At 48.4% G+C, this 13727-nt stretch overlaps 2 protein-coding genes across 3 annotated transcripts in view; both read left to right on the forward strand.

The window, feature by feature from the left end:
* The window catches only part of LOC136933035 (NACHT, LRR and PYD domains-containing protein 12-like), a 179852-nt gene that overhangs the window by 102411 nt on the left and 63714 nt on the right, over nt 1–13727 (forward strand). The window contains exons 14-16 of one of the 2 annotated variants that reach the window (XM_067228401.1): nt 1896–2069; nt 6460–6506; nt 9493–10271. In XM_067228401.1, coding sequence (XP_067084502.1) covers nt 1896–2069; nt 6460–6506; nt 9493–10037 — 766 coding nt within the window. In that variant the 3' untranslated portion in view covers nt 10038–10271. Of the gene's footprint in view, nt 1–1895; nt 2070–6459; nt 6507–9492; nt 10272–13727 lie in introns of those variants that run through there. The other variant, XM_067228402.1, reaches the window with a different exon arrangement.
* The window catches only part of LOC136933037 (NLR family CARD domain-containing protein 3-like), a 172109-nt gene that overhangs the window by 33270 nt on the left and 125112 nt on the right, over nt 1–13727 (forward strand). The gene's annotated exons all lie outside the window — the stretch shown is intronic.

The raw sequence follows: 13727 nt of genomic DNA on the forward strand, positions 1-13727 counted from the left end.
CTAGGAAAAGTAAGACATTTGAAGTAAAAAAAAATAACTATTTGAGGGTTTTCTCTGCTGTTAAATATAATAGCAGTCATGTTTGACCCTGAAGACAACACAAGGGTTAAGATATACTATTCATCATATTATTGTACATTTACCTGGGCAGTGAGTTTAGCATCTGGCGGCTGTTGTTCCTGTGGTTGACGCCTCTTCCACTACATGAAGGGTTTCAAATTAGGAATGGCAAGAAAAGTGTGCTTGATGTATGATACTACTGTATATACTGTATATATGTATGGAACTGGCTATTCACATTTATTCTGACATACTTTACTTCATAGGATGGTAGTATTCCATCTGAGATGCAGGGAGAGTCAGCCAAATGCCCCATACCGAGTGAGATTTCAAACACATATCTGCTCTTTAAAAAAGGGAAGAAAGAAAGTTGAACACAGAACGTCAGTCTTTTATTGGTCCTTTGCACAGATCACAAAAGGTGACATTGACCATTGAATTTCTTGAGGTTGGCCCTGCTAATGCATCCTAACATTAAAGCAAAAAGAGCACAGAATGCAAACATGACTGTTACAACTTTAAACTAGAATTTTGGAAAGAATATAAAATGTTGAAATAGCCTATATAAAGACATAGGCATGATGGTGTTAAATGATTATCTGTAATCCATGAACAGCATACTAATATAGCAGTTCCTCTTCTCGCAGGGAGTGCAGAGCCAACAGGCAGCAGGTTATCTAATGACGTAACATAGTTAAATAAATACTGACAGGCATTCTCTGTTATTTAAAAAAAAATATATATTTGCTAGATACGTTTTTTGAATGCTTTTGGTTAATTTCACTTCCATTTAATTTCCCCTTTAATTTTTTAGAAGAACTTCTTTTACAATGCTAATATTGTCCAATAGCCTGAAGTGTTTGATGGCACGCCCTGTCATGTGATCTCTGTCTCTGGATCAGTTATCCGTGTTGCTAAAAAGAACAATGTTAACTGAAGGGAACCAGATGTCTATCTGCTCAGAAAATTCTAAGCTAGAGAACAATTTACCATCTGAAAGTTAAAGTCTATTATTAGCCGGTCCAGAACAAATAAGTTTACTGAGGCTTTTTACAGTAATTTAGAAGCAAATTACCTCAGGTTTACCACCGAAAATTCTCAGGGTATAAACCAGGACGTTTTGTAGCTAATAGGCTACAGAGCGACTGAAGTGGGATATTCTTCAGTTGGAATCCAACTCAGTGGAACAAGTTCGGCAGGTAGGCTGATATTTTACCACTTTATATATATAAATTACGTTTTAGTTGACTGCGGCAGGGTGTGGGGAATGGGAGGTAGTTACAAATAGCTAGAAAGAGGCAGCAGGAGAGGGCTTTGTCGGGAAAGTAGCTGGTCGCTGTTGTTTATTAGGTTGTCATGACTTCATGAGTGATTAACGTCCTGTCACTGTTCAGTTGCTCATCCTCCTCATATCGTGATATTTAATACAATTCTGAAGCAGCGGCGGCAATGATGATCTACGTCGAGCTGTCATAGAACTCGGTTTAGAGAGGGAAAGGTCACGTGGCCGTGAACATTGCTTTCTGCAATGGTGGATAGATATGATCCATGTTCTATGTCTCGTACTGCTTAAGAATAGGGGCTATAGCCCCAACTCATTTGTTGTGTTCATTCAAGTCAAGTGTGGCTTTATGTAGCAGACGTCCTGATGTTCCATAGAACTACTAGCACCAAACTGACCACAAACCTAACCTTCCTGAACTGGGGGGAAAGGTCACTCTGTCTAATGAGGGGGAGGAGCAGCTATGACAGCACCTGCCAAATGAACCCCTCTGTGCTGACTCACTCTGGAGGCCCAGATGGATTCTGTCACAACATTGATCCTCTTTCTACAGGTTGTCAGGCTCTCTGGTCACAGAGGAAGGCTGTGCTTCTCTGGCCTCAGCTCTGAGGTCCAACCCCTTCCACCTGAGGGAACTGGACCTGAGCTACAATCATCCAGGAGAAAAAGGATTGAAGCTGCTCTCTGCTGGACTGGAGGATCCACACTGCAGGCTGGAGAAACTCAAGTAAGGAGATGTTTGTGTTTTTATATACCTCTTCATGTAATGTTGCTTAACACTGAATATACAGTCAGGGTCCATAAATATTTGGACATTGACACAATGTTCATCATTTTGGCTCTGTATACCACCACAATGGATTTGAAATGAAACAATTAAGATGTGCTTTAAGTGCAGACTTTCAGCTTTAATTTCAGGGTATTTACATCCAAATCAGGTGAACGGTGTAGGAATTACAACACATTTTATATGTGGCCCCCCCCTTTTTAAGGGACCAAAAGTAATTGGACAAACTAACATAATCATAAATCTAATTGTCACTTTTAATACTTGGTTGCAAATCCTTTGCAGTCAATGACAGCCTGAAGTCTGGAACCCATAGACATCACCAGACGCTGGGTTTCGTCCCTGGTGATGCTCTGCCAGGCCTCTACTGCAACTGTCTTCAGTTCCTGCTTGTTCTTGGGGCATTTTCCCTTCAGTTTTGTCTTTAGCAAGTGAAATGCATGCTCAATTGGATTTAGGTCAGGTGATTGACTTGGCCATTGCAGAACATTCCACTTCTTTGCCTTAAAAAACTCTTTGGTTGCTTTCGCAGTATGCTTCGGGTCATTGTCCATCTGCACTGTGAAGCGCCGTCCTATGAGTTCTGAAGCATTTGGCTGAATCTGAGCAGATAATATTGCCCGAAACACTTCAGAATTCATCCTACTGCTTTTGTCAGCAGTCACATCATCGATAAATACAAGGGAACCAGTTCCATTGGCAGCCATACATGCCCACGCCATAACACTACCTCCACCATGCTTCACTGATGAGGTGGTATGCTTTGGATCATGAGCAGTTCCTTCCCTTCTCCATACTCTTCTCTTCCCATCATTCTGGTACAAGTTGATCTTGGTCTCATCTGTCCATAGGATGTTGTTCCAGAACTGTACAGGCTCTTTTAGATGTTTTTTTGGCAAACTCTAATCTGGTCTTCCTGTTTTTGAAACTCACCAATGGTTTACATCTTGTGGTGAACCCTCTGTATTTACTCTGGTGAAGTCTTCTCTTAATTGTTGACTTTGACACAGATACGCCTACCTCCTGGAGAGTGATCTTGATCTGGCCAACTGTTGTGAAGGGGTTTTTCTTCACCAGGGAAAGAATTCTTCTGTCATCCACCACAGTTGTTTTCCGTGGTCTTCCGGGTCTTTTGGTGTTGCTGAGCTCACCAGTGCGTTCTTTCTTTTCAAGAATGTACCAAACAGTTGATTTGGCCACACCTAATGTTTTTGCTATCTCTCTGATAGGTTTGTTTTGATTTTTCAGCCTAACGATGGCTTGCTTCACTGATGGTGACAGCTCTTTGGACTTCATATTGAGAGTTGACAGCAACAGATTCCAAACACAAATACCATACTTGAAATGAACTCTAGACCTTTTATCTGCTCCTTGTCAATGAAATAACAAACTCCCTTTATGAGGGAATACCATACACCTGGCCATGGAACAGCTGAGCAGCCAATTGTCCAATTACTTTTGGTCCCTTAAAAAGGGGGGGGCCACATATCAAATGTGTTGTAATTCCTACACCGTTCACCTGATTTGGATGTAAATACCCTGAAATTAAAGCTGAAAGTCTGCACTTAAAGCACATCTTGATTGTTTCATTTCAAATCCATTGTGGTGGTATACAGAGCCAAAATGATGATGAACATTGTGTCAATGTCCAAATATTTATGGACCTGACTGTACATCTAAGTATGTTAACAGGCCTTGCATTTCATGATTATACAATCACAGACTGCATGTTTATTTAGGACAGTGGGTTAGGAAGAGAGAAACCCTATATAATTTACAATAGCCTTTAGTGCAATTATGATTATATAGCTACAATCATAATTGTATTTCCTGGGGTCTATTCCAGAAAGTGGGTTGAAGTGAAAACAGTGAGTTTGTTAACCCTGAGATGAGGGAAACTCATCACTGGGTTTTCTGTTCCAGAAAGAGAGGAAACACAAACTCTGGTTACGTTACCACGGTAACTGATGGTCACTAACCTAACCTGCTTGCTGGCAGCTTTTGTTTAACAAACCATGAATTTCTCCCTCTCTCCTCCCTCATGCCGAGCCTGAAGCAACTATCAGACATGGGGTGTCCTTTCCTCATCCAGGGCTCCAGACTAACTTGTTTTACTAGCAGCACTGTAGCCCCTAACTGAACATGTTGGGGGCACAGGCAGAACATGTAGGGGCCTACACCTTAAATTGACCTGCAAAGCAATTATTCACATTTTCCCCATTTTAAATGTATTACTGATAATGTGCTGTTGTATTTTAGTTTGCAGTAGGGCTGTGCGATATCACCAAAATCTCATATGCTGATATAGATCCTTTCATATCCCGATAACGATACATAACACAATATGTCACATTTTCTTTCAATTCAATGAATAAATAGTTGATATAAAATGACCACATGGAGAGGCTCTAAATTGCGGCCAGTTTGGTTGCATATGAAAGGGAAAAACTTGCCTGGGGCGCCAAATGTGCTAGGACCCCCACTGTGTATAACACATAAGGATGACATGAAATTTCCATGCAGAGCTAACCTGGTGTTTCCTGAACATGTCCCTGTTAATCTGTGCTGTGGAGGTTGATGGACCCTCCTCAGGGTTTCCCGCAGCACTTTCCAGTTAAGGCGGCCGCTTAAGCAACACACGCCTGCCGCCTTAACTACGTCGTCCAAAACAAAAAGAAAGATGAATGCCGTGTTACTCTGTCCTGTTTGCTCCCTTTCATTCCAAACAGTACCTTCTCTGCAGAATGCATTAGTCTATCGTACAAACGACCCCCCCCCCCCCCAGAACACATCAGGCTAGACTCTACAACCCCCCCCCCCGGTCTGACGGCAAACCCTACCACCTTAACTAACACGTTTTCTGTGGGAAACCCTGCTCCTCCTTGTAATGCCCAGTCATGCTCTGTTATAAAGGAGAAGAATGTGCCAGTTGTTTTACCATTCATTCTTTGTTCTCATCACGGCGATGTACATGTCAAACCCATAATTCCACACAAGAACCTCAAAACAATGTACATGGGGAGAGAACAGTGTAGCTCAGTAGCTACCATACAGTAAGATGTATACCTCTGTAGGTCTTTCTGAATCGCTCTGTGGCAGCAGACAACATATCTGTATCATTCTGTGATGAAGAGCATTCTGTTCTACTGTACTGTACACATTCTTTGCAATATTGAGAACTTAAACTGCAAGAGGTTCTGTTGTGGCAGAAGGCTCAACAAGGCAGGTAACACCATCAATGACCTTTGGGAGAAATGAACCCCCAAAATGAAATCTCCACAAACACACTAACATGTTATGTGGGCACTTGTGTCCTCGGGGGTGATAGGCTTGGATGAGTTCCCTCCAGGGATGCCTTCAGCCGCTGGTCGCCCAGCGTTCTGACTCAGAGCCAGCTCTTCTGCCTCTGTCAGAGGTGGTGCCCTCCTCTGCCTTCTTTCTGTTAGTCCGCTACAAGTCCAATGTTCATATACTGAGCAGGATTAGGTTAAACAACATGTATGTGTTAAAACAGCATTCTCACAAGTTGAGACAGCCACTGAATGATTTGTACTTGGTTTAATCCTGTCAAACATGATGAAAACAATCATGTGTCTGAATCAGAATGGGACAATGACAGACAAGGAATTTACTTCTACTCCGAAAGATACCGACCGAGGCAGCCATTATCGGCGCCCCCTTGAAAATGTCAGCAGAAACATGAGGAGAGGAGAGGAGAGAAAAAGTCAACCCCCAGACTATGCTCCTAGAGGAGTACAGTGTGGGAACAGGAGAAAACACCTCAGCACATGGGCACATACATTGTACAACATTACAGAACTCATGACATGCAAAGGGGGTGGGAAGGCCAAAGCAAAATATGCCCTACCTGTTTGAACTGATTTCATATTTCATTTTCAGCTGCTGCCAAGTGTGTTTTGTGCCCATAGGATTGTTCCACCACTTGTCCAGCTGTAGTAAGACGTGTGGTTAAATGTCAAATAAATAGACTGCATTGAAATGTACTCATTGACCAATTGTCTCTCTTTTGCTGTTGCAGTTGTTGTTTACCTTTCAGAAAATGTTTGCATACTCGCCTGCACGCATGAGAATTCCTCATTCCAGTGAATTAGAATTAAACTAACTCAGATCAGCTCTTCTGGAAGCGATAACTCTGTGCTTCCCATCTCAGGGTTCATCAAGTCAGAGTTCAGGGTTAGGCTCAGAGTTTGTAAAACCTGTTTTCTGGAATACACCTCTGATGATAAACATAGAAACAACATGTTTACTTTAGTCACTTAGCAACAGGTGAGGTGTCATTTCCTCATCATTCCTCTGCTTCTCCCTACAGTGTGGATCATGGTGGAGAGTGCTGGATCAAACCTGGTCTTAGGAAATGTGAGTATTGACTGCTACTTAGTTGTAGTACACAGGGCCATACAGGGACAATACCATTAGTGACTTTGACACTGTCAGAAATGGACACACGTATGTGCCCTCCCTTCACCCTCCCCTCTCCTCCCCCTCCCCTGTTCCCCCCCCTCCCTTCCCCTAGCTGGTGTGTGTTTCCTCTCCCCCTCCCCCCCTCCCTCACTCCTCGCTTCCTTCCCTCTCCACTGCCCTACCCTCTCCTCCTCCCACCCCTCCCTTCATCTCCTTCTCCCCTTTCGTCTCTCTCCTCTTCTGAGAGGAGGTCAAGGGGGTGTGGGGAGAGGAGGAGGGGGGGGTCGGGGGAGAGGAGGTGGGGGGGAGAGAGTAGATAAGGGGGCTGGGGGGAGAGGAGGTCAGGTGGGTGGGGGGAGAGGAGGTGGGGGGGCGGGGGGGAGAGAATAGATAATGGGGGTGGGGGGAGAGAGCAGATAAGTGGTGTTGGGGGAGAGGAGGTGGGGGGGAGAGAGTAGATAAGGGGGGTGGGGGGAGAGGAGGAGTTGGAGGGAGAGGAGGTGGGGGGGAGAGAGTAGATAAGGGGGCTGGGGGGAGAGGAGGTCAGGTGGGTGGGGGGAGAGGAGGTGGGGGGGAGAGAGTAGATAAGGGGGGTGGGGGGGAGAGGTCGGGGGTGGGGGGGGAGGAGGTGGGGGGGGAGGAGGTGGGGGGGGGCGAAGAGGTCAGGGGGCGGGGGGGAGAGAGTAGATAATGGGGGTGGGGGGAGAGGAGGACAGAGGGGTGGGGGGAGAGGAGGTGGGGGGGAGAGGAGGTCAGGGATGGGGGGAGAGAGTAGATGAGGGGGTAGGGGGAGAGGGGGTGGGGGGGGGAGAGTAGATAAGGGGGCTGGGGGGAGAGGAGGTGGGGGGGAGAGAGTAGATAAGGGGGGTGGGGGGGGAGAGGTCAGGGGGGTGGGGGGGGAGGAGGTGGGGTGGAGAGAGTAGATAAGGGGGGTGGGGGGGGAGAGGTCAGGGGGGTGGAGGGGGAGGAGGTGGGGTGGAGAGAGTAGATAAGGGGGGTGGGGGGGGAGAGGTCAGGGGGGTGGAGGGGGAGGAGGTGGGGGGGAGAGGAGGTCAGGGGGTGGGGGGGAGAGAGTAGATAAGGGGGCTGGGGTGAGAGGAGGTCAGGGGGGTGGGGGGGGAGGAGGTGGGGGGGAGAGGAGGTTAGGGGGGTGGGGGGGAGAGAGCAGATAAGTGATGTTGGGGGGGAGGAGGTCAGGGGGGTGGGGGGAGAGGATGTGGGGGGGAGAGGAAGTCAGAGGGGGGGGGAGAGAGTAGATAAGGGGTGTGGGGGGAGAGGAGATGGGGGGGAGAGAGTAGATAAGGGGGGAGAGGAGGAGGTGGGGGGGAGAGTAGATAAGGGGAGGGGGGAGAGGAGATGGGGGGGTGGGGGGGAGAGGAGGTGGGGGGGGAGAGGAGGAGGGGGTGGGGGGGAGTACATTTACATGTCTTCATTTATCAGACGCTTTTATCCAAAGCAACTTCCAAGAGAGATCTTTACTAAAGAGCACAGGTCACTGATCATAAACAACGAGACGCCCCAAAAACATTGTGGGGAGCCAAAACATGAAGCATACATTGTGAAAAGCAAATATAGAAACTTTGTTTCTCACTGTCCAGTACCGTCCGGAAGTGCAAAATTAGGAGGAGGTGGGGGGGGGGGGGCTGGGGGGAGAGGAGGTGGGGGGGGGGGGGGCTGGGGGGAGAGGAGGTGGGGGGGGGAGAGGAGGTGGGGGGGAGAGGAAGTCAGGGGTGGGGGGAGAGAGTAGATAAGGGGGCTGGGGGGAGAGGAGGTCAGGGGGGTGGGGGGAGAGGAGGTGGGGCAGGTGGGGGGGAGAGAAGATGGGGGGGAGAGAGTAGATAAGGGGGGAGAGGGGGTGGGGGGGAGAGAGTTGATAAGGGGGCTGGGGGGAGAGGAGATGGGAGGGTGGGTGGGGGGAGAGGGGGGTGGAGGGAGAGAGTAGATCATGGGGGTGGGGGGAGAGTCGATAAGGGGGGTGGGGGGAGAGGAGGACGTGGGGGGGGGAGAGGAGGTGGGGGGGGGAGAGGAGGTGGGGGGGAGAGTAGATAAGGGGGGTGTGGGGAGAGGAGGTCAGGGGGGTGGGGGGAGAAGAGGTCAGGGGGGTGGGGGGAGAGGAGGAGGTGGGGGGAGAGGAGGAGGTGGGGGCAGAGGAGGTGGTGGGGGGGAGAGGAGGTGGGGGGGAGAGGAGGTGGTGGGGGGAGAGGAGGAGGTGGGGGGGAGGAGGTGGGGGGAGAGGAGGAGGTGGGGGAGAGGAGGTGGTGGGGGGAGAGGAGGAGGTGGGGGGAGAGGAGGTGGTGGGGGGGAGAGGAGGTGGTGGGGGGGAGGAGGTGGTGGAGAGGAGGAGGTGGGGGGGAGAGGAGGTGGGGGGGAGAGGAGGTGGGGGGGGAGGAGGTGGGGGGGGAGGAGGTGGGGGGGGAGAGTACATTTACATGTCTTCATTTATCAGATGCTTTTATCCAAAGCGACTTCCAAGAGAGAGCTTTACTAAAGAGCATAGGTCACTGATCATAAACAACGAGACGCCCCAAAAACATTGTGGGGAGCCAAAACATGAAGCATACATTGTGAAAAGCAAATAAGTGCCAATGGGAAGAACCAGAAGAGCATGTAGTTAAACAAGTTACAATGAAACAACATGAACCTCAAAAGTGCAAGAGTGTACCTGTAGAAAAGCAACAAGAATAAAATTCACAGCGAGTACAAGAAGTTAAATCAGTTCCAACTAACCAACAAGAGCAACAAGTCCCTCAATAAGAGTCATTGTGTTCCTGGAGGAAACTCCCATCAGGTCCAGCAAATCATTCCTAAGTACCGTAGTACAGGAGTAGATAAGGGAGGTGGGGGGGGGGGGAGAATGAAAGGGGGAGGGCAGGAAGAGGGAGACATTCTAATGTGAATGATGATGATCAGTAATATATTGTGTCTTGGTCTCCCCCATCAGATGCCTGTGAGCTCACACTGGACCCAAACACAGCACACAGTATCCTCTCTCTGTCTGAGGAGAACAGAAAGGTGACATGGAGGTGGAGAGCGGTGCAGCCGTATCCTGATCACCCAGAGAGATTTGACTACTGGCCACAGGTGCTGTGTAGAGAGGGTCTGTCTGGGCGCTGTTACTGGGAGGCAGAGAGGAGTGGAGGAGGATGGGTTCATATAGCAGTGACATATAAAGGAATCAGCAGGAGAGGAAGGAGTGATGACAGTGTGCTTGGACACAATAACAAGTCCTGGAGTCTGAGGTGGGATGATGACAGGTACTCTGCCAGGCACAATAAGAAGAGAACTGTCATACCTGTCCCCCCCTCCAGCTCCCACAGAGTAGGAGTGTATCTGGACTGGCCGGCCGGCACTCTGTCCTTCTACACAGTCTCCTCTGACACACTGACCCACCTGCACACATTCCACAGCACATTCACTGAGCCCCTCTATCCTGGGTTCTGGGTTTATGACTGTGACTCCTCAGTGTCCCTGTGTCAGGTAGAATAGCCCACACACACTCTCACACACTGTGCTCACATAGATGTCATTGAAGATTGAACTGTATACAGTTGTAATTGATATCCCAGAGTGTTTGTAAATATTGGTGTGTGTAGAATGTTTGTTTTGTTTTCATTGTTGACAAACAACATTCCTGTCTTTGATCTCAGTTCCACTGAATGTGATGAACTAAATAGTGTCTTACTGCCTAAATAAGGAGAAATAAAGATGTTTTATACAGGATGATAGAAGACATGCTGTGTGTTCGTTGGTGACCCAGTGGTCCTACACACACGCACACACACATTTACACACACACACACACACACATGTACACACACACACACACACACTATGAAAACACTACATTTAGGACCAGTAATGGGACATTATTACCCACTTGAATATACACTGTGTGTGTCTAGTGTGATCCCCTCTCCCCCTGACCTCCTCTCTACCCACCACCTCCTCTAACTCACTGAGTGATAAAGAGGAGTGTTGATAGGGGGGGGGGGTCTAACTCACTGAGTGATAAAGAGGGGTGTTGGGAGGGGGGGGGTCTAACTCACTGTGAGTGATAAAGAGGGGTGTTGGGAGGGGGGGGTCTAACTCACTGTGAGTGATAAAGAGGGGTGTTGGTAGGGGGGGGGTCTAACTCACTGTGAGTGATAAAGAGGGGTGTTGGGAGGGGGGGGGTCTAACTCACTGTAGTGATAAAGAGGGGTGTTGGGAGGGGGGGGGGTCTAACTCACTGTAGTGATAAAGAGGGGTGTTGGGAGGGGGGGGGGTCTAACTCACTAAGTGAAAAAGAGGGGTGTTGGGAGGGGGGGGTCTAACTCACTGAGTGATAAAGAGGGGTGTTGGTAGGGGGGGGGTCTAACTCACTGTGAGTGATAAAGAGGGTTGTTTGTAGGGGGGGTCTAACTCACTGAGTGATAAAGAGGGGTGTTGGGAGGGGGGGGTCTAACTCACTGAGTGATAAAGAGGGGTGTTGGTAGGGGGGGGGGTCTAACTCACTGAGTGATAAAGAGGGGTGTTGGTAGGGGGGGGGGTCTAACTCACTGAGTGATAAAGAGGGGTGTTGGGAGGGGGGGTCTAACTCACTGAGTGATAAAGAGGGGTGTTGGTAGGGGGGGGGTCTAACTCACTGAGTGATAAAGAGGGGTGTTGGGAGGGGGGGGGGGGTCTAACTCACTGTGAGTGATAAACCAAATTATAACACAATGTAAAGTAACCTACCTGGAACATTGGAAAGTCAAAAAAGCCAAAGTCGATTGGAATGTTATCTAGCCTTAGAAAGAGATTATAAACTGGCAGAATATCTCTATACTGTCAGAGATAGAACGCAGAGACAGATCCTAACCAAGTACAGGCTCAGTGACCACCAATTGGCAATTAAAACAGGACGACACAAAAAATCATGGCAACCAAAAGAAAACAGAATATGTGGTCACTGTTCGACAGGTGAGGTCGAGACAGAGATGCACTTCCTCCTACAATGTGAAACATTCAGTGATATAAGAAATGATTACTGGAACAAACTCCACTCTGTAATGTCAGATTTCAAAGGTCTTAGTGACCTCTCAAAGGTAAAAATCCTCCTAGGAGAAGGAGACAGGACATACCTTGGTGCCCAGTATGTATCAGTATGCCACAACCTGAGAGACAGTGAGTGACCTAGACACACAAGGCACACACACAAAGCACACACACAACATATACTGTGTGTGTGTGACTGACATGTGTATGTGTGTGTATATATAAGAATTGAATTGAATTGATTAAGAGGGGTGTTGGGGGGGGGGGGTCTAACTCACTCTGAGTGATAAAGAGGAGTGTTGGGAGGGGGGGGTCTAACTCACTGAGTGATAAAGAGGGGTGTTGGGAGGGGGGGGTGTCTAACTCACTGTGAGTGATAAAGAGGGGTGTTGATAGGGGGGGGGGGTCTAACTCACTGAGTGATAAAGAGGGGTGTTGGGAGGGGGGGGGTCTAACTCACTGTGAGTGATAAAGAGGGGTGTTGGGAGGGGGGGGGTCTAACTCACTGTGAGTGATAAAGAGGGGTGTTGGTAGGGGGGGGGTCTAACTCACTGTGAGTGATAAAGAGGGGTGTTGGGAGGGGGGGGGTCTAACTCACTGAGTGATAAAGAGGGGTGTTGGGAGGGGGGGGGTCTAACTCACTGTAGTGATAAAGAGGGGTGTTGGGAGGGGGGGGGGTCTAACTCACTGTGAGTGATAAAGAGGGGTGTTGAGAGGGGGGGGGGGGTCTAACTCACTAAGTGAAAAAGAGGGGTGTTGGGAGGGGGGGGGTCTAACTCACTGAGTGATAAAGAGGGGTGTTGGTAGGGGGGGGGTCTAACTCACTGTGAGTGATAAAGAGGGTTGTTTGTAGGGGGGGTCTAACTCACTGTGAGTGATAAAGAGGGGTGTTGGGAGGGGGGGTGGGTCTAACTCACTGAGTGATAAAGAGGGGTGTTGGGAGGGGGGGTGGGTCTAACTCACTGAGTGATAAAGAGGGGTGTTGGGAGGGGGGGGTCTAACTCACTGAGTGATAAAGAGGGGTGTTGGTTATGAGGGGCCGTGAGGGACATGGTTACTGTACTGTTTTTGTCTAGCAGACAAACAGAATACAGTTGTGTATAAAACTGAAATCAATAAAGAAATAGGATTTCAGGGTAGGAGTAGCCTCCAAGGTTCGACATCACACATTGCACTCATACTGGAAAGTTTTTATTCACACACAAAGTCACTTCCATTCATCAGAGTAAAAAGACAATGTATACAGCACAATATAAACGCACAGACAAAAAACAATGACAATGACACGCAGCCCAACAGTGCTGCAAATAAAGCTAACAGTTCTCTCCTGGTCGCTGTCCTCCCCCTCCCTCTCGTGGCCACCGTCCTCCCCCTCCTGGCCGGACACACGCTGCTGCCTGTCTGGCCGGAGGCTCTCGTCCACTTCACACCGTAGATTCTCCCTCGCGATACAACGAGGGAAGAAACGGCGTGCATGTCGCAACCGTCCCCTCCACTGATCTCCAGTTATGTCCTCGCATGCAGCGCCATTGCATGGAGCAGGGACCTCTGATCTTGCGCCCGATGCTCATATACTCTCCACCTCCAAGCGGAGACAAACTCCTCAATTGGATTGAAGAAAGGAGAGTTAGGTGGTAGGAACACCATGACCATCCTTGGGTGGGTAGTGAACCATGCCCTTATGAGCGGGCCACGGTGGAAATTCACATTGTCCCATACAATGACGTATTGGGGTAGGTAAGGCCCTACGAGACCGCTCTCATTTTCAGGTATCAAATCTAAATGAAGATGAGGAGCTTCTGAGTGTTGTATGCATAGATATATATAAACACTAGATGTCTTACGGCGGAGTCTAGAACGTCCGCACGTGGCGGCCATCTTGCGACAGTCAACTCGCTCACCCATAACATTGTGTTGAATCTACATGTACTTTTTAAATGACCATAACTTGCTCAATTTTCAACCGATTTTGAAACGGTTTGGTTTGTTATCAACGTCAGAGATGTCGGTATGCCACTGCATACTTCTATTCTATTTTTTTTAAATAACATAATTATTCATATGTATGCAGTTGAAAATTGAAAATTGAGAAAGTTATGGTCATTTAAAAAGTACATGTAGCATCAACACAATGTTATGGGTGAGCGAGTTGACTGTCGC

The sequence above is a fragment of the Osmerus mordax genome, chromosome 24 (genome assembly GCF_038355195.1).
Source record: "Osmerus mordax isolate fOsmMor3 chromosome 24, fOsmMor3.pri, whole genome shotgun sequence".
In the NCBI taxonomy this organism is placed as follows: Eukaryota; Metazoa; Chordata; class Actinopteri; order Osmeriformes; family Osmeridae; genus Osmerus; species Osmerus mordax.